The sequence below is a fragment of the Macrotis lagotis genome, chromosome 3, assembly GCF_037893015.1.
Source record: "Macrotis lagotis isolate mMagLag1 chromosome 3, bilby.v1.9.chrom.fasta, whole genome shotgun sequence".
In the NCBI taxonomy this organism is placed as follows: domain Eukaryota; kingdom Metazoa; phylum Chordata; class Mammalia; order Peramelemorphia; family Peramelidae; genus Macrotis; species Macrotis lagotis.
The window spans coordinates 163,151,214-163,175,613 of record NC_133660.1 but is presented as its reverse complement, the minus strand read 5'-3'; the positions used below and the strand labels follow the sequence as shown (position 1 = coordinate 163,175,613).

Below are 24,400 nucleotides of genomic sequence, written 5' to 3'. Positions count from 1 at the left end.
AATTGCTTTCAAGAATGGGCAGATGAGTTCATAGCTATGCCAAGAGAACCTTAATGAACCTGTTTTCCTATAGCCCTTCCAGCATGTCATTTTCATTTTTTTCTCAACTTTGCCAATCTAATGGGTTTGAGGTAGTATACTCAGCTGTTCTAATTTGCATTTCTCTAATTATTAGAGACAGAAATTTTTTTTTCAGATTGCTATAGAAAATTTGGATTTCTTCCTCTGAAAAGTATTTGTTTATATCCTTTGTTCATTTATCAACTTGAAAATGGCTGTCATTTGTATAAATTTTGAATCAGATCCCTAGATATTTGAGAAATGAAGTCTTTAGTAGAGAAATTTATGGCAAAGCTTTCCCTCCATTTATCTACCAGCTTTCTAATTTTAGTTGATTTTGTTATTGCAAAAACTTTTTAATTTTTTTATAATCAGTATTTTTCATTTTACCTCCTGTGAACCAAACCAACTTTTCCCCTAACCATTGTTTAACAAGTAATTTCCTTGATTATTTCATTTGTTTTCTGATGTGCACTTTTTATATCTTAAGTCATATACCCATTTGAAGTTGTATCTTAGTAGTGTATCAAATAAGATATTGGTCTATGCTTCCACCACAGGTGAGGAGGTGTGGAAGGGAAAATATTTTAGAAATGGTGAGGGGAGAGGAGGGAGATGATCAGTGCTCAGGGACCAGAGGCAGGAAAGAGGTAGGATGGAGAGGGAACTGCTAGTTTGGATTGAAGTGTGTGGAAAAAAAAGATTGCAAAAATAACTGGAAGCATGATTTTTATGAAGGGCTTCAAATGTCAGTCTGAGAACTTAATAGCAATGATTTAAACACTTATTGACTGATTATTGATATATTGATTTGGTGATCTTTAGAGACTAGATTAGAAAAGGGAAACTACTTGATGCTATTGTGAAAGTGAGGAGAGTCAGATTCTGTTGTTTTCAACTGTGTCCAACTTTCAATGACCCATTTTGAATTTTCTTGGCAAAGATACAAGACTGGTTTGCCATTTCCTTCTCCACTTCATTTTTCAAATGAGTAAACTGAGACAAAGTAGGGTTAAGCAACTTGACCAGGGTGACAAAGTTAGCAAAAGTCTGAGGCTGGATTTGAACTCTGGACCATGAATCTTTCTGACTTTAGGCCCAGGACTCTATTCACTGTACCACTTAGCTGCCCTCCGCAGAGGTACCAAACCATGGCATACTGGAGAAAGGCATGGATGTTTACTTATAAATCACTCGCCTTATTCTTGATCAAGGTCATTTGCCTAGTCTTATCTAGTTTGACCTTTCTAAATCTTGAAAAACTATTTCTGGTGACTTTTTGTATCTTAACCATATAGCTTAAGAACCTAACTAACTAATAACATCTTCTATTTCTTCTGCCCAAAATGGGAATGGAAGGGAGGGGCAGGTGTACCTTCAAAGAGAGCTCCTTTAATTGTAGTGTTGATGAGATTTTGTAATGAATGCTGTTTTTCATAGTCTTAAGTAATAGGCATTATAATAATAATACCAATAGCTAGGGGTGTATGGAGTATTCTGGGCGGACTAGTACTCTGGTGTGAGGGCTTGCTCTGAGCCCTTTCCAGGTCTGCTCATCTATCTTTTGTGCCCATCATTCAGCTCTCACCTGTGACTCCAAGAAGCTCAATATTGCTCCCTCCCCCCCCCCCCCAAATGGTCTCAAAATAAATCAAATTTGAAGGTAGCTGACAAGCTTCAAACTTGTCAGTGGATTAAAGGATGTTTACCTCAAGTATGTGAAGACTTTCCATTGGCAGGATGAGAGCAATTTATTTCAATGGCCATGAAGGTCATTGAAGCAGGTCTTGTAGAGCTTGGTCAACCATCAAGGAAGTCAAGGTCAATCACTGCATGTCTATTGCCTTTTGTCTTGTCCATTGGTTTTTGATGACTCTGGAAGAGAGAATGAGGCTCTTTGTACTAGTGCCTCACTTAACCCGGTCACTTCGGAGTCTAGACCACACCCTTTGAAAACAAAGGACCACCACCACAACAACCTACTGCCAGCATTCCTATAACTCCTTAAAGTTTGTAAAGCACTTTATATATGTTAATTTATTTGGTCCTGTTGCCTGGAACCAGTTGTGATATGGGGTGTGGGAGTTAAAAGTGCCTTCTCTAACCATTAGCTATTCTTCCAGCCAATTGGCAGCTGATGTCATGCTTCAGTTGGCACTTGGTTAGATTTTCAGTGGCATGTTGGCTGGTTATCACCAAATATACCCTTTCCATGTTCTTGTGACAGTTGCTGTCTACTGCCATCTGAGACTGTGCCAATGAGGATATATGGAAGGGATGGGGATGTTTAGCCAGAAGAAGCTAAGACTTGGGGGGGGGGGGTTGGTATGGAATAGTGTTTTTAAGAACCCAGAACATGGTCACGTGAGGGAGTGATTCAATTGTTTAGTTTAATCCAGATGGGCAAAAAACACTAGGAATAATGGGTGGAAATTGCAAAGGAGCAGATTTAGACTTGATTCAAGGAAAAATTTCCTTATGATTATGGAAGGAGCTGCTTGGGGGCATCTGTAGGGAGTTTTCCCTTATTGAAGGTTTTCCAAATGACTTGTCTCTTATGTTGTATTGGAGATTATTTTGGGCGTATAGTTTGCATTAGATATCCCCCCCCCCAATCTGAAATTCTGTTACTGTTAAAAGATGTCCCTTGACCACCTGGCCCTTTACCTTTTCTATCTCTCTTATTCCCAAACTCATAGGACTTGTTGCCATTGTTACCCATTTTGGAATCCATGAATTTGGCAAGGAAGCAAATGTTAGCCAGGAAGTTTTGAACTCAAAGATAGGAAAAAGAGCCACAGATTGGTTGAACCTGAGGGAGGCCCATGACAGATGGGAGGGCATCTAAAGCCTAAAGAATCAACCTATTAGTCATAGATAGTATTTTGGACTCTTTCCCCATCATTATGTCTCCTCCTAGAGAAGGGAGAGACTGTAACTTGGTATGGAAAAGGATGGCAACCCTTGCCCTAGTGGAAATTTTTTAGTTTGGATTCATAGAGATATTAATCAAGAACTGGAGAGGGACCTTCAAGCTCTTGTCAACAGACCTTCTCTTTTTATGAAGGAAGAAATAGTTCCAGTAAGATGAGGTGACCTTTGGTCAGGATCATGTAGGTAAGTGTGCTACAGCCCATTTAAAATCCAGCTTTCTTTCCATGGTGCCACCTGGTCTCCCAATGACCCAGGCTGTCAAACATCTCAGAGGTGAAAAAAGGGATGGTCAACACCAAATTAGGATGAATTGACAATTTTCTTAACAATGATTTTTGAGCATGCATATTCTAAACTAATGAAGAAATCCTTTTTGACAAAATTAGCCCATTCAGTTATGATGTTTTTCTTTTCTTTTGCCAGAGTCATTTTTGGAAGCCTAAGAACCCCCAAAGAACATAAAAACTAACTGCTATTAAAAAGTATCATTATATTTAAAACTATCAGTTTTAAGAACAATCCTTAATTACTGTTCAAAAGTATATACAGAGAATGGGAAGTTTTTACCAATGCCCCTAGAGTTAAGTTGTTTAATCTTTTCATCTTCCCTATAAGACTAAAATTTGACTTCTGGAATTTGGTTTACATATAATCTCTGTATAACATGCATCTCATGTACACTGTCGCATACTTGAATTTTTTTGAGGTGCTAGAGAGAGTGCCACTGAATTTGGCTTCAGAAGACTTTGAGTAGAATCCAGACTCTATGAGAGTGACTTTGTCCAAGTCACTGGATCTCTCTGGGTCTCATTTTCCTCCTGTCAAATGTGGGAGTAGTAAAGGATGGCCTCCAAGGGACTTTTCCAACTTTAAATTGATCTATTCAGTACTGATAAAAGATCATTTTTTGCCCTTCTAAAAACTTCAGTGTCCTCTTCATGGGTAATAGGTTTTTGCTCCAAAGTGCATTACTTTCCTTATTTGATTGTTTCAACACCTGGGGGACCAGACAGGAGCAGCAGATAAACAACAGTCCCTTCACACTGGCCAGGGACCTGATACTCTTCCACTAGCTGAGCTTGCTTGGGGAGTTGGGGTTGTCCAGAGAAGAGACAGGTAGAGGACAAAAATAGCTGCTTATAACTTTAAAAAATACCTTCAATCCCCTAGCTTCTCCAAAAAAATATGCCCCTCTGCTTTTGTTTTTATTTTCCCCTCTGAACAGCTGCATTATTGCTGCAAAAACGGTGTCATTTTGAAAATGACATAAAATGGAAAAAAATGTACTGTCTACCCAAAAAATAGGAGATAGGGAAAAATAACCATTTCCCTAATCTGTCAAGCCTATTTAAGGCCAGGATTTTCAGGGTTTCCATTATTGAAATGTACTGGTTTAACCATTAAGGTGGTAGATGGCACAGAATTGTAGCTATGCTGAGTATAAACCCTAGCAGTCAGAGAGTTACTTATTTTGGTGAAGGTGATTTTTGGATCATTTCCAAAATGTGGATGATCATAGGTCTTAGAATGAAAGTTTGCCTTAAGAGTTTCTAATTGCAGGTAGTTAGGTAGCATAGTGGATAGATCATTGGCCCTGGAGATGGGAGAACTTGAGTTCAAATCCAGCCCCAACATTTTAATATTTACTAGCAAGTCATTTGACCCCATTACCCCATTAAAAGATAAAAAGTCTTAGGTTAGTTTTTGTTATTTTGTTTTATTTTTTGGCTTTTGCAAGACAGTGAGATTGAGTGACTTGCCCCAAGGTTACACACCTAAGTAAACATTAAGTCCCTGAGGCAGGATTTAAACTCAAGTTCTCCTGACTCCAGGGTTGGTACTCTATCCACTGTGCCACCTAGCTTCCCTTATTAGTTTGTTTCTAAAAGTACTTAGTCAATAGAAATTTTTTAACCCTTTAGATCAGAGGCACATCCAACCTGTGATCTAAACCAGATTAAGGTGTAATTGGGAAACATTTAACTGAAAAAAAAATACAATAATAAAGATGATGCTAATTTGTGTTTTCCTAAGTTAGTCTGCAATTTGCAGGCATTTTGATGTCCACTTTAACAGCCCTATTTCTATTTGATTTTTGACACCACTGATGTAAGATGAACCTGTAGGTTTTGGGGGTCCCTTCTGTTGGCATCAGTAAACACAAGAATTGGACAATTGAATGTATATGGTTGGGGGGGAGAGGGGAGAAATGATCAAGTTTAGGAAAGTTGTATTGTCTCCCCAATCAAAGAGAGAGAACACACACTTTGATTTTGCTTAAGACTCTCTATTTTCATTTGAGAGAAAACAGACCCGGTGGTCGGTTAATTTACAAATGCTCTTCTCCTCCCATGATTTGCTTCCCAATGAGTGCCACATGCTCTGGGAAATGCCAACAAGAAAGCAGTTTATGTTCCCCGGGTCTTTTTGCTGGATCTTGCTGAAATCCATCTGTTCCTGGAAAGAAGCAGCCAAAGATACATTTTCTGAAGCACTCAGACTGTGGGGACCTAATGAGAACAGACTCAGAAATGAACGGTCCTCCTGTTTGTGTTACTGGATCTAGACAAAGTCAATGTCACCTCCTTTTGTGTTCCGAGTCGAGCCTTCCCCACTGCTGCCCTTGGAAAGACCAGGGAAATCAATGGGGAAAGAGAAGTCAAGAACTGTTATCTCACCAGCATCCTAGGTAGAGACGACCTCTTTGTCTTTGTTGATAAACCAAAGATGACTCCAAAATCATCCTTTCTTATCATACTATTTTGATTTCAATTAGTGCTTTCCAGAAATTTTAAAACCCCCCAAAGAAATATAAATGTCTACAGTTAGCCTTCTCTTTTTGGAGGAAAAAGCAGAGAAAAGAGGGAAACAACTTTCCAATTCTAGGGATGGATCCATGCTGCCATATTGAGAGCATGCTATAGTTATAGTCCATGTGAATTTTCTTCTTTACTCTTTAAAATGTATCTTTTTTGAAATCTGAATGACTGGCTTCATAATGTTAGTGAAAGCTTTTCTTTCTATATCTTCCTTTGAGATCAGAACAGTGAAAAGGGGAAGTCCTGTTTCCTTTAAACATTGGCTTTCTTTCTCTCCCTCCTTTTTTTTTCCTCCTTTCTCATCTTTAGTAGGGTCCTTGCTAGAGACCTTAATCCTGCAAGTGATGCATAGGCAGCTAGAAGAAGTCAACCCCCCCCACCCCAAAAAGGAAGCAAAATGTTTCATTTTTCATCTTGGAGACAGTTACATCTTCCTATATAGCAGACTTTATAGAATACAACAAAGTTGATTTTTCAATCTTTGTATTGAATCCAGGTTGCTTCCTGGTCTTTGGGACCCCTATCCCCCCCCCCCCCCCCCAACATGAGTCTTTGTGGCTAAACACAGAACCAAAAAATGCTTGTTGGTAGCTTGCCATCCAAAATGCTGGTTCACAGTGTGCGTTCTCAAATACTTTAGAAATGAAGACATTTCTACTTCTCAAAGCAAATTAAAGATTTTCTTTTACAGTTTAGGCTCTGTCTTTTGTTCTTCACTCATTTGAAGGACTTTATGGCTGAGCTATGAAACAGTAGCCTTCAAAGCAGTCTCTACTTTTTAAGTTTTTTATCCCTCAGCTGTGGTGAATTTAAACTGAGAAAATGTAATTAAAAGTGTGGCTATCAATCAGTCAACCCCCTAAGCATTTATTAAGTGCCTTCCATTTTCGGCATTTTGCCTTATACTGGTGATAGAAAGAAAAAAGTTGAACAGCCCTTTTCCTCAAGAAGCTTAGTTTTTATTGGGGGAATACAATATGCACCTATGTAAACTCATTAAAAATAAAAGCAGTATGTAGTTTATTGGTAGTAAGGAAATAGGAGAGGGTCTCAGAGGATCAATCAGATCAGGAAATAAGAGGCTGGCAGTTCTGCCTGAGTTGCTCTGTATTCTGGTTCAGACTCTGGATCTGGAGTCAGGAAGACCTGAATTTAAATTCAGTCTCAGACAAACACTTAGGCACTGTGGGACCAAGGAGAAGTTACTTAATGTCTGTCTGCCTCAGTTTCCTCACTTGTAATAAGGAAATAACAGCACCTACCTCATAGGATAGTTGTGAGGATGAAATGAGATAATTTAGACACAGGCGTCCAAGACCATAGTAAGTGCTGTCTAAATAAATACTTATTCTTTATCCTGCTTGAAGGAAGTGGCTCTTGAATGGGCTTTGAAGGATGCCAAGGGATTCTAGGAAGTGGAAATGGGAATACATTTCTGCTGTGTTGTGATGAGATGTACTGGGATGATGGGTGACCCTAGTCTATGTGGCCAGATCACTTAGATGGAGCCATTAGTGTTCAGGAGTCTGAAGGATTGATCTTCCCAAGTTCAAATTCTGCCTCACGCTAGCTGTGCTGCCTTATGCCCAAGTTTCCTCATCTGTAGAATGAACTGGAGAAGGAAATGGCAAACTACTCCAATATCTTTGCCAAGAAAACCCTAAATGGGGTCAAGAAGAGTCAAGATACAACTGAAAAGCAGAAACAAAACTGTTAGTTATTGTCAATACAAAGATGTAAATTTAACCTGTTGCATCCCCCCCAGTACCGAGGTATTTTACCCCTGTAGATGGGTACTGGGGTGGGGGGTGGAGGAGGGCTGAGAGATTGGTGGGTGGTGGAGTGCTGATAGATTTTAGAAGATCCATGAACTTTCATGGAAAAAAATTACATCTTTATTTGTTCCTAAACTCTGATATTTATTTAAAAACATTATTTTGAGAAGGGTTCCATAGATTTCACTCAACTGACAAAAGAATCCATGACCCCCCCCAAAAGTCTCTGAGAACTTTTGAAAGAAGGCAGTTAGTAGTAATATGTAAATCTGCCTAACTCTTGTATTTACATATCTAGTATCTGCCATATAATAGATGCTTAATATATGCTTCTTGAATTAAATTGGATCCTTCTTTTAAATTTTTGTTTACAGAGGAATGTGTGGTGGCTGGTCCTTCTCTTGCCCCCACCCATCCCCCTTTGAAGTCTCTCTTTTACCATCATTTAGATTTTGACTGTTTTATAGTGAGAGGGCATTCATAAAGCTTTGAAGAGCCTGGATATATAGAATTCCTTAAAGTTTAGAAGGCTAGGATGAAACTGCAGCATGAATGGCATGTGAAAAATGGGCCCGGGTAGGGTTTGAGATCAGAGGACCAGATAATCTTTCTTGACTGGGAAATTGATGCAAACACTCTTGCTATGATTCTATTTGGATAACCTCAGTTCTCTGATTTGTGTTTGCTTTGGGATGCATGGGAAACAGTATTGAATAAGGAGGGGTTTTTTTCCTTATAAAAAAATGAATGGCCCCATAAACAAGATTAAGAAGAAGATGAGATAGCATCAGTATAACAGACTTACATTTATTACTGGCCTGGTCTCATGGGCTTGTGTGTGTTTTAATGATGTTGTGTTTGAAGCAGATAAGGACTTTAATCTGTATAATGAAGGTTCTGTCATATGCTATTTTGCCCAGAAATTCCTATTTGCAGCAGTCAGTTCAGAACAACTTAGGCATAGCAGAACTATCAAACTACCACCTCTGGATTATAGACATAATAAATAGTTCATGTTTTATAGTTTGCAAAACACTTTTTTTTGAACAACACTTCTGAGTTGTGTAGTGAAAGTCATATTGGAGCCTACTAGGGTTACTTAAGCACCTACTATGTGTAAAGAGCTCTGTCCTAGGTGCTGGTTTGCCCACACAAAGACAAAATGAAAGACCAATCCTGCTAGAAGGAACTTAAAATCTACAAAGAGGAAGACTTGTAATGTATAAGTCAATAGAAAATACATAATAGAATAAGTATAAAAGAATTTGCAGAATGTGTTAGATAGCATTAAAGACTCTGGGATGGAAGACTCAGGTAGTCTTGTGAGGACTCAAAATTTGAGCTTGGCCTTAAAGAAACCTGGAGATTTCAAGAGGATGAGATTTGGAGGGAGATCATTTCAGGCATAGGCAGTGAGGGTGATTTTCCCAGGAGATGGAATTCTATATTCTAAGAACAGCAGCAGATCAGATCTTAACCCTAAAGCAGAGAAAGAGACCTCAAATGCCATCTAATTTGTCCATTTACAGAAAAGGAAACAGATTTTGACAGGTTAAGAAAGTGACTTGACCAAGGTAGTGTCAGAGATAGGATTTGACTCATAATAATTCCATGCTTTGTCTGGAAGTGAGGTGTGAGGTGCAAGAGGGAACCTGGAAATGTGAAATAGATTTGGAAAATGAGGTTGGATGCAGAATGTTTAGGGCTTCAAATGTCAAACAATTTTGGTAGAGACTTCCTCCTTCTACACTGGATCTCACATTTTGAGTCAGAGTCCTATACATTCATGGCACTGTATATAGGATACTATCCTAGGGACTTGGTTTCCTTCCTGTAAGAAGTTAGGTTGGAGTTGCTCTCCTGGTAGTAAGGGAGGGCTAAATTTGTAATCTTTTCATCCTCATAGAGTAGCTCAATTCCTTATTGCTTCTGGGGTGGGGATGAGGGGTCTTCTTCTCAAAGGACTGTTTAGGACTTGGCCCTTTCTCTCTAGAAGACTGATTTCCCAATGTTTCAGACCTTGACATTATCCCTCCCCTATTCAGGATACTGCTCCTTGAGAACTGGGTCCTGGGAAGTCATTTCAGGCTCATAGAACAGTAAACAAAGACATGAGGGAAGAAACTCAGTATTTGAAGTCAGTCTAGTCTAATTTGCCTGGATATAAAATGGCAGGGGGGGGGTAATGGCATGAAGTTGGAGTGGTTGAGGTGCAAGAGATTTTAATGTCAGTAAAAAAAATATTTGAATTGGGTTTAGGATCAAGGGGATAAATAGATTTAGGAATGAAAGGTAGCTTTGAGGCCATGAAATCTATCCCTTACCTATTTTCCACATGAAACCAGGTTTCAAGAGATTCAGTGACTTGAGGTTAAGTGATTCAGGGACTCTCAACTAGTGTCTGAGACAGGATGTGCCCAATGTTCTACCCATTGTGCCATCTAGGTGCTGAGTCTCCAAAAAATGTATTTTGAGCAGAGAACTGATAGGAAACATAAAATAGTAAGCTTTGGATTCAAAGTTCAGTAATTTTTTCCTATTTGTTTGCATTTTTATTTAGTTTCCTTTTTATTTATTTATTTATTGACCCCCCAATCTTGCTTCCCTCCCCTCCACACAGAAGGCAGTTTGCTAGTCTTTACATCATTCCCATAGTATGCATTGATCTAAGTTGAATGTGATGAGAGAGAAATCATATCCTTAAGGAAGAAACATATGGTATGAGATATAGCAGAATTGCATAATAAGACAACTTTTTTTAAAAAAATTAAATGTAATAGTCTTTGGTCTTTGTTCAGACTCTACAATTCTTTTCAGGATGTAGATGGCATTCTCTGTCACAGATACCCCCAAATTGTGCCTGTTGGTTGGTATAAGCAAGTCCATCACGGTTGATCATCACCCCCACATTGCTCTTAGGCGGCTGTACAGTGCTCTTTTGGTTCTGCTCATTTGCTCAGCATCAGTTCATGCAAATCCCTCCAGGCTTCCCTGAATTCCCATCCTTCTGGTTTCTAATAGAACAATAGTGTTCCATCACATACATATACCACAGTTTGTTAAGTCATTCCCCAGTTGATGGACATTCCCTCAGTTTCCATTTCTTTGCCACCACAAACAGAGCTGCTATGAACATTTTTGTACAGGTGATGTTGTTACCGTTTTTCATAATCTCTTCAGGGTATAGACCCAGAAAGTTCAGTAATTTTTAAAAAATTAAAAAAATTTTAAATTTAATTTAAGAATCATTAATAAGCTTCAGCATTTAAATTTACAGTGAATAAGACAGGTATGCCTATGAACTTGAAATTATATGCAGTTGTTTAAGAACTCAAAGTTTTAACATCCAAGCTATAGGAAAAATCAATGTCTCTAAGAACAAGAACCATTAACTTCCCTAGTGGTATAAAGTATGTATTTTACTCTAGGAATATAATTGAACTAGTTTGTATACTTAGGAAATTGTACATATTTCTAAAAATGTATTTTAAAGTGGATTCCAAGCTAAATTTGGCTTATTTATGCCTTTTTTGCTGCATGACTTGTGGACTCTTGATACTAGTTTGTATAATTAGGAAATTGTATGTATTGCTAAAAATGTATTTCAAAGTACAATCTAAGCAAAATTTGACTTATTTCCGCCATTTATTTTTTGGCTGCATAACTTTTGTGGACCCTAAAAGTGGTGGACAAGTGACTTGAACTGTCCTAGGGTCCATAAACTTCTAATTGGTTCAGTTTTCAGGGTCATCCATTGGTTTTTAGAAACTCATGTGAGTTGTCACTTAGTGAGAAATTTTCCAACTTCATGTTTGTTTTGTTCACCCTCTGGGGATATGAAAGTGTACCAAAAACCTCATGCAGTACAAATCATCAGCTTTTTATTTTGTCTTGTGGTTTAAGGACCCTTCCACCTTTAAATTTATGAACAATATGGGAAGTGAAGGGTAGGTGAACTAGATACCTTAACATTAAGAGGGTTCCTTAATCACACTAACATATCTTAATCAGTTCTTCCTTCTTCACTTCCCCAATTTAGAATAGTTGTTTCTATGTAGGTTTTTCCCCCCCTTTGTTCCTTCTCCATGTAAATTGCTTCTCTATTTAAATTAAATTCTTATTTTATTTTATTTGGATAAAATCATTTTTAAGTGGAAAGAAAGTTGGAATCAACATATATTGGAGGGGGAAAAATGCTGTGTATTTTTGCAACATTGAACCATACTCCCTGGTTCCATATGCCAATTATTCAATGATGTCGTGTATTTAGAGTTAATATCAGTTGTATGCTTAACCTGGGAAAAGCCAGATGCCTTACACACTCCTATCCTTTTTACAATTAAAAGAGTTGACTGGGTACCTTCTTTGTATGGGCCCAACAGCTTCTAAGACTCAAAGAAATATCAAAATCTGCCTTCAAGGTTCATCATTTATCATTGATCAGTTGTCAATCATAGAGTGTGAAAAATGCAAAATTCTTCCTCTACTCTGAAGAACTGAAGGGAGAGGTCCATGAGGAAATTTAGTGATACAAGACAAAAGTTTAAAAAGATTATTCATAAAATTTGTTTCAAGATAGATACCCACAGATCCCATCTAATTCCTAATTTAGGTTGACCTTCTCATTCTTGTAAATTATAATTTGCAAAATAAGTTAAGCAAAACAAGGCAACCCAGAACAAAACACAACAAACAAACAAATGGATTGGAGCTGATGACCTAGATAATAGGTCTTGTTACCTGGAAGGGAAAGTGTTTGTTCTGACTTGAATAAATTGGCACCTATTTATTTGACCCTGTTCTTGGTGCCATTAAAGTTATCTTCATTTATATAGTTATTGTTAGCATGGTTCCCGTGGTTCTTTTTTCATAAGGAAAAAAACAAGAAGTTTGTTTGCTAAGGAGAGTTTCCCTAGATAGGTGAGGTCCTTTTCCCTCTCATGCAAACCATTGCTTCATAAACCCACCAAATAGAATTCATGGACATGTATTTCATTAAATCAGCATTTGAAAGAAGCCTTAGAGACAGAACTTCGGTATGATGAGAGACATGTGGGATGCAAGAGATCCAAGAACTGCTCACCATCCTAAAGGCTTCTAGCTCGCAATCATAGGTATATCTAACAAAGCGTAATATGAATGACTACCTTCTCAATTGAGAATTGACTGGAGATGATTTATTTTCCCAAACAAAACTGGTAGTTAAATTGCCAATGAAGGAAGAGAGGCTCGCTGCTGTAAAGACCACTTTTAAATTCTGTAGTGATCTCTAAACAGATTTCATCATGTAGTCACTCTATATTTTCATTTTCTTTCTAGCCCAGCAGTTTCCCTATGATTACTCATGGAATATTCATATTATACTGGTGATAGGTCACCAATAATAATAAGAGCGGCTAGCATTTAGAGGCTTTTCCTTCCTGCCCTTTCTCATTATTTATTCATTAAACAAGGAAATTTTTGAGCACCTGCTATTTGGGATGGATCACTGTCCACAGACTGGGATCTGCAGAGTAGTGTGACCCCTGGTTTTTGCCTTGGGGTATCTGACAGCCGATAAGATGAGACACAGGTGCAGTAGTCAACCAGCAAAAATTAGTCGAGTGAGAGTGTTGATTAAAGTGCTAAATGAGTCGTATGGATAGTGAATGTGGAAGAGTGGGGGGATGAAGGGGAGGGTGGGGGAGGGGAGAAGACCATTGTGGCCTGGAATGATGGAGAGAAGGGTTCTCAGATGGAATGGTCCATGATTTCATCCTTGATATCATTGAGAAGGTTGAAGGGCATTGTTGGTTGGGGAAATAAAGGCATGGTGGTATGGGAATGAGCAAGGCATGATCTGGGGATAGTAAATGGACCATTTGACAAGAACTAAGGGTGCCATGAGATTATACTATGGCACCATGCCATAGAAGGAGCCCTTGGAAGTCATCTAGCTCAGTTCAGTCATTTTATAGCTAAGGAAACTAAGGCCCAGGCAGAGCAAGTCATTGTTTAAGGTTACTTAGAGTAGAAGAAGCAGAGCTGGGATTCAAGGCCAGGCCCTCTCACTCCAAATTCAGAATTCTTCTTATATAGATCCCTATCCTCTGATCAATTTTGAAAAAAAAATAATTGCCACCAGATGGCTGAGGCCCTTGAATGTTAAGCAAAGCAAGTAGGAATTTTATCCTGTAAGGGATGGCACCAAAGACAATGAGGGAAATGACATCATGATTTTGTGGGAACATTCAGCATAGATTTTTGGGAGGTAAGAATTTTGTAGAAAATGTTTCAGGAAAACCAGTCAGAAAGTAGCCTAGGAGTGAGGTGATCTCTGGGTTTGGAAAGGAAGATATAGCCATAGACTGGAGCATATTGACTGGATTTGGGGGTGGTGGGCAGGTAGGTGACTGCAAGAAGAATGGATGGCAGCCTCGTTAACGAAGGAATGATGCTGAATTTTCTATCATATGTGTTGACTTTTTTGATTTGGAGCTTCTCAGCAACAGACTGCTACCTGACTGAATCTTAATGCATTTAAGTGTCTCTCAGCAAAGAGCTAATTGAATTACCTGAAATATATATAGTAGCTCAAGCTATTTAGAAGAGTCCCTGTATTGAATTTAACCCTGTCTTATATCACTGACCATGTTCCCTCACAGAAAACGTACTGATATTTTTTTTCTAAAAGGGAAAGAATAAATTGAATTATTGTTATTTATTTACTATCTGTTTTTATTTTCCTCAGTGCCATATGATCTGAATATAATCCCTACAGCTCTGTTTTAAGTATTTTGGCTATCAAATTTAGATGGAATTTTATGGATCTCAGTGTTTTATTTAATACATGCTTTTTAAAGTGACATTTTTTTTTGCATTTTGAGTGTTTTGTCTATTCTCTCTCTCTCTCTCTCTCTCTTTCTCTCTCTCTCTCCTCAGTTACCCTTCTCCATTTCCCCAGTAGAACTCTTTTCCTTATAAGAAATATCAGGTAATACCAATCAATACACTGACCACATCTTCCAAAGGATGCCCTGGTCTTGTCTGATAGTCAATTGCTTCTTTGCCAAGAGATTGGGAGACTTGCTTCATCCTTTTTCTGAACTCATAATTCATCATAGTTATGAAGTATTCATTGCCGTTTGCCTTTATATTAGTTTTGCTTAATATCATATTGCTGGGAATATTTTTTATTTTCATTTTGGTTAAAACTCTCGGTTACAATTTATGTTGCAGTTGAAAAATTACTTAAGATGGTGCATACATATTGCTGGCTCTCCTCCTGGCCTCTATCATGTTCAGGTCTGAACTTAGTTCAGTGACCTGCCTGGCATGGTGCTTCTCCTTTCTACTATACTAGCTCATTCTTTTCTTTTTTAAAAAAATATTTATTTATTTTCATCTATATGTACACGTATATTTTTTAAGTTACAGAATTTTCTTTCATCCTCCCTTCCCATCCCCCTCCCCTCAGCAGCTAACAGTCAGGTTGGCATTGTACATACAGATTTTGATAAACATGTTTACAGATTAGTATTTTTGATATGAAGAATTAGGATTAGAGGAAAGATATGTGTGAGATAATTTTTATTCTCTTTTTTCTTTTTTTCTTTATTTTTTATTTGAATTTGATAAGTTTCCCCCCAAATCAAATAGTCTTTGTTCAAACTCCACGATTCTTTCTCTAGATACAGATGGTATTCTCCATTGCAGATACCCCTAAATTGTGCCTGATTGTTGCACTGATTGAATGTAGCTCACTCTTTTCAACCTACAAATATGGATGGATATATATCTTCTCTCTCTCTAAATTTTTTTTTTTGTTTTTTTCCAACATGTAATGATAGTTTTCACTAATCAATTTTTTGCAAGGTATTGAGTTTTACATTTTTCTTCCTCCCCATTTCCCCCACAGAAAGTAATCTAATACACAGGCTCTATATGTTTGTGCTAAACATATATTTTCTCTTTTTGTTATGCAAGGATTGTAATACTGTGTCCACCACACTATTGAAGAGGTTTATTATTATTTTGCCATCTAGTTAATGCTTAATTCCCCAATGGTCCTGCCCATTATTGTTATAAATAATAATGATAATAACATCCACTTGCCAACCAGTTGGAATATCTCTTCCCCCTTTCCTTCTCTTCTTTTTACTCCAGTATTCTTTTTTTAAAATTTTTTATTAAAGATTTTATTTATTTTGAGTTTTATAATTTTTCCCCTAATCTTACTTCCTCCTCCCCCACAGAAAGCAATTTGTCAGTGTTTACATTGTTTCCATGTTGTACATTGATCCAAAATTGAGTGTGATGAGAAATCATAGCCTTATTTCCTCCCCTTCTTGATGACTTCAAGTCACCAAACTGTGAAGAGGAGCCTTCTTCCCTCTATCTTTCTCTTCCCTACCTTTCTCCATTTTCTCCAAGTGGATGAGAAGAGGATCACCAGCTACAATTATTCTAATGAAATGGAGGGGGTATCATCAGGTCCTATCATCTGCTGTATAAAACACACCTGATCCTGAAATATACTCTGCTTCTGCTAGACTTTTCCGTCCATCCTGTAGCTGAATCCTTTGTCATTGTTTTCCCTAAGTAAGCCCCTTGAGGGCAAGGACTTGTTGTTTTTGTTGTTATTTGGCACATATTAAGCATAAAATGAATATTAAAAAAACATTTGTGATATGCTCTGTCTCTGTCTACATTTATTAGTTTATTTGATCTTCACCAGAACTTTATATTATGAACATTTTGCTGATGTGGAAACAGGATCTAAGTAATTTCCCCTAAATTGAATTGAATACTAAGGAGTAGAGCCCAGATTTAAACCTGGATCTTTTGAAATGTCTTTCTGTTTAAACTGGATACTTGTATAGGATACTTGCTTTTTGTTTAGGATAAAAATATTTTTTAGTGGGAAATTTAAATCAAGAGGTACCATCAAAAAAAAAAACCCTCAATGCTGAGTATTTTTGACAAAATTGAATTTACCACCTACCTACTCCAGCCTCAACATGTCAGTTGATGGCATATATCCAAAGAGTCAACTTCAGATGTATGCATAATCTGGAGAAAGCCAGCAGACCCAGGCCTATATATATCACCTGACTCTTGTCATTCCATCATATTTGCAGAAGTAAGTACTTTTTTAGCTTGCTTTATTAACAATTTTAGACAAAGCTATCTATTTAATGATAAAGGGTGATTTTCCTTTGTATTATGAAGACATACCTAAGATGGAAATAAGGAGTGTGCCATCTGATCATAATTTTATTTTTTTTCCACTTTGCAGGTTACCTTCACTCGACTAGTAGTCCTGTGAATTATAGTTCACCATCAATCATTCCAGATGTATCACAGTTAACGGTGAATTTGGGAAGTGAGATTCTATTGACGTGTGTTGATCTTCTCTCAGTAACATGGACTTTTGAGAATTTTCGCAATTTTGAGTTGAGCCAAAAAACAGGAAAATGGTTCAGGAAAAGTGCCACGGCTCAAGATACAGGCAAATATACATGTACCAATGCAGCAGGCTTGAACAGTTCCATTTATGTTTTCGTTAAAGGTAAATGTATTGTTTTTCCATATTCTAGATCTACAGTCTCAGTTTTAGAGGAATTACAGAATTCTTGAGCTCTGGAGGAAATGGTCCTTGGCTTTGAGAAGTCACATAGTACAAAATCAGTTTTAATTGGTTGCATTCTTCCCCTCCTTTTTTGCTCTCTTGTACTCATGACTGGAACCCCATCTAGAAATATAATGAAGTTTGAAATCTATTCTTGGTGTATAGAAATTGTTTTACAGCCCTTAAAATTGTATATGAATGTCTACTGTATTATTAAGGATGAAAAAGATGATGATCTTATTTGTTTAATCACATTTTCCCATCATCTGAACAAATCTCTGGAAGTATAAATCAAGACTACTTTTTTGCCATTTAAATATTCTTTACACTTTCACTGAAAAAGTCATTACCTCTTAAAATTATTTATTATCATTTTTTTAGCATGATGCATGATATTTTAAAAACTAAACAAATTACTTTTAGAGATTGACTTTGGGAGAGAGGGAGAGAGAGAGAGAGAGAGAGAGAGAGAGAGCTTTTTTAAGAAGCATCAGTTTTCATATATTCATGTAATATGTGAGTTTTTTCCATTTTCTGATCAATCCCAGGACATTTCCCATGATGATATTCTAAACCCTACACTTGGAGAAAGACTTTGGTCCTTCTTGACAGAACACTGAGCATTGAGTAAACATTGAGCAAAATTCAACATGATTCCTTTTTTTTTTTTTTTTTTGCAAGGGGTTTAAGTGGCTTGCCCAAGGCCACACAGAGCAGCTAGGCAATTATTATTAAGTGTCTGAGGTCAGATTTGAACTCAGGTCCTCCTGACTCCAGGGCCAGTGCTCTATCCACTGCGCCACCTAGCTGCCCCCCCCCAACATGATTCTTTATACTGATACAAATGTCTATGTTTAGGAAAGGAGGTGCTTACTACTTAGCAGAGTAGTCAGGGTAATATTGGGGTTTTCAGTAAAATTAAACATGTGTCCTGTCCACAGTCTTAAGATTGGAATCAATATTGATTTTTGGCCCCCTGGAAATAAGTAATAAAATTAGCCTTCACATATGAAGTTCGTAAATGTTTCATGAGTTATCCTGGAAGATTCCCAACAGAAATTCTGTAGATAAAGAAACAGTCACAAAGGGACTTTGGAAAGGTTATCAGGCTAAGGCCTTGTCCCTTGACTGGATAGATAGAACTCAACTGTGGACCTGAGTCTGGGCCACTCATAAAGTTGGCTGGAGCTATAGAATGTGATTATTCTTCTGGATTTCCTCACCATTTACATTCCCTAGCCCCACAGAGCTGGCAGATATTTATTTCTACACTGACACTTGGAATAATTGGGGGGTTTTTTGTTTTGTTTTGTTTTTTGGAATAATTGTTTTTTAAACTCACTATAATGCACTGTTTTCCTTCAAAACATAATTAAAATTTAATATTGAGAGGATAGTGGCATATAAAGAGTATTTGAGCAGAAAGTCAGAAGAAAAGTATTAAATAAGTAGCTTCTTTCCCAAAGTTTTCAGTGGACCTTCTATTCTAAATCTTTTTTGCATTTGCAAAGCTTGGAAAATCATAAAATTTAAATATTTGAGGGGGGGAATGGAGCACAAAAACATGCTTTCACATCCAGTCAACAGTGTTAATATGAACAAATCTATTTGCTTATAAATGCTTGAAGCTGATTTCCTAAAAATTTTTCCTATACCCATTTAGTCAATTTCAAAGGATATATTCTTTAATTAGGAAAATAAATCCATTAAGCTCACAACAATCTGGAATAATTTCAATTTTCTATGACATTTTAGCTCTTCAGAAATATTTTTGTCTGATTCGTTATATGACAAGATGTAAGATGAAGAGGGAATTTGAGGCAGTCTGTGTCCTTGAGGATCTTACAGTCTAGAAGCATCTCATTTGATAAGACATCTTCTAAGTGTTCTCCATCAGATAAGCCTCTTTCCTAATTTGTTCTATGACTTTTATCAGGGAAATATATAAATTACTGTATTGAGGCTTGAGTGATTTAATCTGTTCCTGGTATCAGATCAGACTTTTAAAGACTAAAGAATCCTAGAATTATGCATAAATGTTTTAATGAAGGACATTTTGATGAAAAAAATAAAGGGCTTCTTGCTTTTTGGAAACTATTTGTTGGCTTGTTTCAGATCTCTCTCTCTTTTAATCTCCTTTATCTATCATCCATGGATAATTTTAGGTGCAACTTAGGTTAATATAAAACAGATGCAAAGCCATACTAAATTGGATGGTATTTAATTTTAATTAAAAGATTCAGTCTTATAGTTGGGTATAAAGATATGTCTTGATATATAAAAGAAACTTTTCATATACATAGCTGAGGTTTTTTTGAGGGTCAGATATTGGGAAGAATATGGGCAGCTAAGGTAGCATAATGTGTAATGTACTGGGCTTGGGAATTAGAAAGACCCATTTTCATGAGTTCAGATCTCATCTCAGACTCTTAACAGGCTGCATGACTCTAGGCAAGTCACTTAAACTTATTTGCCTCAGTTCCCTCATCTGTAAAATGAGCTCTACTAAGAAATGGCAAACAACTCTAGTATTTCTGCCAAGAAAACCCCAAAATGGGCTTATGAAGAGTTGGACACAACTTAAAATGACTTGAAGAACAATTGGAGAAAGAATAACACTTCTTTATTTAAAAAAAAACCCCAAAAACTCTGGACAAAGAAATTGTGGCTCAGGACTCATGTGCTGTTTTGGATGTGAAGAATTTCAGTATTTTTTCTGTGAACTGTTCTAGAATTAGATACAGGAGAAAAGAGGATAAAACTGGACTTAGCTCCATCTTGATTGCATCCCCAAGCAGGAGAGATGATCAGGGAGTAGAAGAGGGTTCTGGAAAATTCTCCCTTTCTCTCATGAAACTACAAGTCCATTTTCAAGAAAATCAGAGGAGAAAAAAGTGTCACCTGCCCTATAGAATTAACAGTATAGAGAGAAATCTAAAATGAATGGTGATGAAATGGAAAATCTCAAGTGTATGTGTTCGTTTTTCTAACACTTTGGCTTTTGCAATTAGGATAGAATGGAAATGAATAAATCAATACTTTGCTGCCTGAAAAAACTCAAGATGTATGACTTGGAGGTAGTGACACTTGTGTTCAAATCTTGTTTCCACCATTTGTGACATGTATGATCCTCGGCAAGTCACTAAAACTCAATTTGCTCATCTGCAATAATGAGAGATTTGAACTCAGTGACCTTTTATGTAAGGAAGGTTAAAAATAATGTGCTTGCAATCCATTCTCTGAGTTTTTTCATTGTCTCGCTTTTTGATTTTTACAGATCCTCAAACTCTTTTCCTTTTGGATCCTCTTGTTTATGGGAAAGAAGGCAGTGATGCTTTAGTCCAATGTAGGGTGACAGACCCAGAGGTATCCAATTTTACCTTGGAATTATGTGACAACAAACCACTTCCAAAAGACCTGGTGCTTATATCTGACATCCAGAAAGGTATCACCATCAAAAATGTGAAGAGAAGTCACAATAAGATCTGCTTCCGTTGTTCTGCCTACCAAGATGGACAGCTGAAGAGGTCCAACAGGGTGACTCTGAAAGTGAGGCCAGGTAAATGAAACCCTCTTAAATTTAGGAGCTGGAGAATAGGTCACCTTATTAAAAATGACCAGTCTTAGTCTGATAAGTCTGATCATTGGTCATCAGCCAAGGAATTCAGTAACTGGCCACCACCACCCTAGTCTTACCACCCCCTAGCCTCATGCTTCCATCCCCAAGCTTCTTCCTAATTCCCCTCTTGGTCTCTTCATAGTATTGATAGATAGACTAGACTCTGTGAATGATAGAGGAATATCTTTTATGTACCAAAGCTTCATTGTATTAAGAAATGTATCGTATTAAGAAAATTAAGTGAAGCCCACTGGATGGTTTTTTTCCCACTATCTGAAAAGGGGGAAAAAAAGTTAACAGGGATCTAGTCATGACCCTCTTGATTAAGGAGGTGCTGGCATGAAATGTTTTATCAGCATTCAGTACTGTCTCCTGGCTATTGTGTCTTTTATCCTTATATATGATTATATCTAGCCATATATTATGATACTGGTTCTAGTCTAAAGAGGGAGAGTTCAATTGAATATGGATGCAGGTAGGAATTCTAGCCATACTATATTGGATATTTTTAAAATATTTAAAGAGGGCCTGGTAGTTTTTTAATATTTAATATTAAAATAGGGATATATTTAATTGACAGTCGGGAGGTTGATTGCTTATGCCATTATTTGGCGATATAATTATTTATTTCAATACTTTTAAAGGATTAATACATAGTGGTGCTTGTGGGGAGAGTGAAGGACCTGGAATTGGAGCTCCTTAAACATCCCAGTTCTGATGTTAACTTTGTAAAGTATCATTGGAGCAAAGATAACAATTATTTTTCAATTCCCCTCATTTTTCTGATGAAATTGAGGCTCAAGGGGGCTTAAAGAATTTGTCCAAGGTTGTTTAGATAGTGTTAGAAGTAGGACTTTGGGCAAGTCATTACCCTTTCTGTGACTCTGTTTCCTTTTTTTTAATAAAATGATACTTCCATACTTATAGTATTGCTGTGAAAAAACTTTTTAAATAAGAAAGTGTTATACAAATATGAGTTTTTCCTTATGATTTACTTCAGGTGAGTGCTTCCTTCCTTACCAGGTGTAAGAGCATTGATTCTGAAATACAAGGACCTTGGTTCAAATTCTTTCTCTTATCTATGTAATCTTGAGAAAGTCACTTAATCATTTTATTCCTCAGTTTCATAATCTGGAAAAAAAGAGGGTTTGACTAGATGACCCTGAGAATCCTTTTCATTATTCTATTTTTAAAATCTGTTCTCCTTGAACCACCCCTCCCCGACAAACAAACTTAAAATAAACAAACAGAAAAAAAGGTCACACCTCACTTTGTGGCTAATTATGAATGAAGGCCTTTTTCTTAATTCAACTAGACAGCAAAATATGGATTATTAAATTTGATCCTAAACCTGCCAAGTCCTGCCTAGAGCCTTTGAGAACCCAGGTTACCTTTCATTCCATGATGGGCATCAGAGGAAAAACTTTAGTGGAGGTTTCTATTTATCATTACAGTATTAAAATCTGTTTAATCAGCAATAGGGGAGCAATTTATGGTTTTAGTGGAGTAAATGGGCTAGGATTTATTTCATGTTTTATTTATTTAAATAATTAGTGTCTAAATATGTTCGAGCTTATAGTGATTTTTTAGAATTATGTTGTATTTGATTTGTGGGGTGGAATCAGTGTTTACAAAGCAGGATGACTTGAAGGATGTGGACCCCTTCTATGGCATCCATCCAGATGATCCTAGGTGGGACTGTGGATGGGTGAAATAAACCAGTAGGTACAAATGAATTTTGTTTTTTTTCAAAGAAAAAAAACACTCAAACTCCACAGCTCCCCTGGATAGCACTCGGGAAGCACTTATTTATAGGATAAAAAGTTAAGCAAGAGGCAAAAAATGATACTCTCACATGAAGAGACCCTGTGGTCATGCTGTAAGAACCCTCTCAGTTACAATCAGAAATGGGTAAAGCATTGTTCTTAGAAGGCATGTGGGGAAAAGGGGGATGTCTTTTATGTGATTAAAAGAACTTAATCATGTCAGTCCTTGGACTTGGAGCATCAGTTATCTGGGGCTAGCAAATTTGAGTTGACTTCTAACTATAATTTTAAAAGAGTGTCTCCAGATGCATTCCTAAACTTCATTTCCTGTCAAATCAATATTAATGAAATCATTTGACATAATATTTTCATTGTTGAAATCTTAAAAGTATTGAGATGAACAGGTGATAAAGCTCTAACCTGATTTAGCTTGTGTTTTACTAAGTGGTGGTAAAAATTAAAGGGGGTGTGTGTTGTCCCGTGGTTGAGTAAATGGTAGGATATTAAAATGGTGGAATTGTATTAGAAGAGTCAACCATTTCCCCTGAGATTACAGATTGAAAATGTATCCTTTTCTTACAGATCCAAAGAGCTTGCCAGAAGTTAGCTTGCTCCAAACGAACTACCTTCTCAGAGAGGGAGCGACATTCAAGGTTGATTGTAGGATTAAAGATGTGTCTAGCTCGGTGTCGTCCATGTGGATAACAGACAACAATAGGGTATGATCATGGTTGTGCTTATCTTCTGGATTGTCTTGGTTTCTTTTTTAAGGACATTTTTTTTTAACAGAGAGAGGCTTTTACCCCAAATGTGGGTTTCTTCCTGTTCATTCTTTTGCTTTTAAAAGAAAACCTTAAAGATAAGGTAGCTAGGGATATCACTCTGCCTGCTAGTTTTCAGCTGATTAGGCAGAATAAATAGAACAGAACCATGAAGTTATTGTTTTAAATTGTACATTCGTCTCCCTCCATTTTATTGCTTTCCCAAAAAGAGAAATTTACAAATTTATAAAGCCTCAATCACAGTATCCTCCAAAATGTTAGTTTTCTTAACCTTTTTTAAAAAAAGAAATTTACAGACTTAGAAAGTCATAGTCAATGGTGTCTTCCAAAATGTGGGGGGTTTTTTTTGTTTGCTTTTTGTTTTTAGCAACTTTGGGAGTGAAAACTTAAGGGCCTTCTCTTTGAATGAACTTAGGATATATGGCAAAAATGTGCAGATTTGTTATTCATTCCATTTGTATTTTTTTATTATTAACCTGATAGAGATATGCCAGATTTCCTCTTCCATGGTTAAATAATTATGCTATAGTTCCCCTATGGAAAGAACAACCTATTTGTTAAGAACCAACTGGCATTCACTAGTCAAATATTCCTTAGCAATTTTACTTGAGGGTTTTCCTGCTGTTTAACTGGATACTAAAATCTCTGGTAATAAAATGGTTGGTTAACTTTCTAGGAAGCTTTTCCTATACTTTGGTGGCCCAGGTCTCTTTTTAGGGGACCCATTAATCACCAACTCATTATATCTGAAGATAGTTCTTTTATTAAAATCTCCTTTATCTTTAATAAATACTTTCTCAAAACTCTTCCTATAAGAACCTTCTTAGTAATTTTGAGAATACTATCATGGCTAATGTCTTTAGCTGTTAAAATTAATTCTGTTCATGTCCCAAGTAAGTATTCTAAGAATTAAAGGGAGTGAGAAAGAGAGAGAGAGAGAGAGAGAGAGAGAGAGAAAGAAAGAAAGACACCCTATCTCCCTCCCCCTCCTCCTGCCCTATATGCCATAGGGTATTTCCTGCTTGTTTTAAGAAC

The 24,400-nt window shown here is 37.0% G+C and overlaps 1 protein-coding gene across 1 annotated transcript in view; it reads left to right on the top strand.

Annotated features, from left to right (window-relative positions):
* The window catches only part of KIT (KIT proto-oncogene, receptor tyrosine kinase), a 198,920-nt gene that overhangs the window by 130,776 nt on the left and 43,744 nt on the right, over positions 1–24,400 (top strand). The window contains exons 4-6 of the mRNA XM_074231582.1: positions 16,821–17,138; positions 20,476–20,757; positions 23,166–23,302. Of these exons, the coding sequence (XP_074087683.1) occupies positions 16,821–17,138; positions 20,476–20,757; positions 23,166–23,302 (737 nt within the window). The remainder of the gene's footprint in view (positions 1–16,820; positions 17,139–20,475; positions 20,758–23,165; positions 23,303–24,400) is intronic.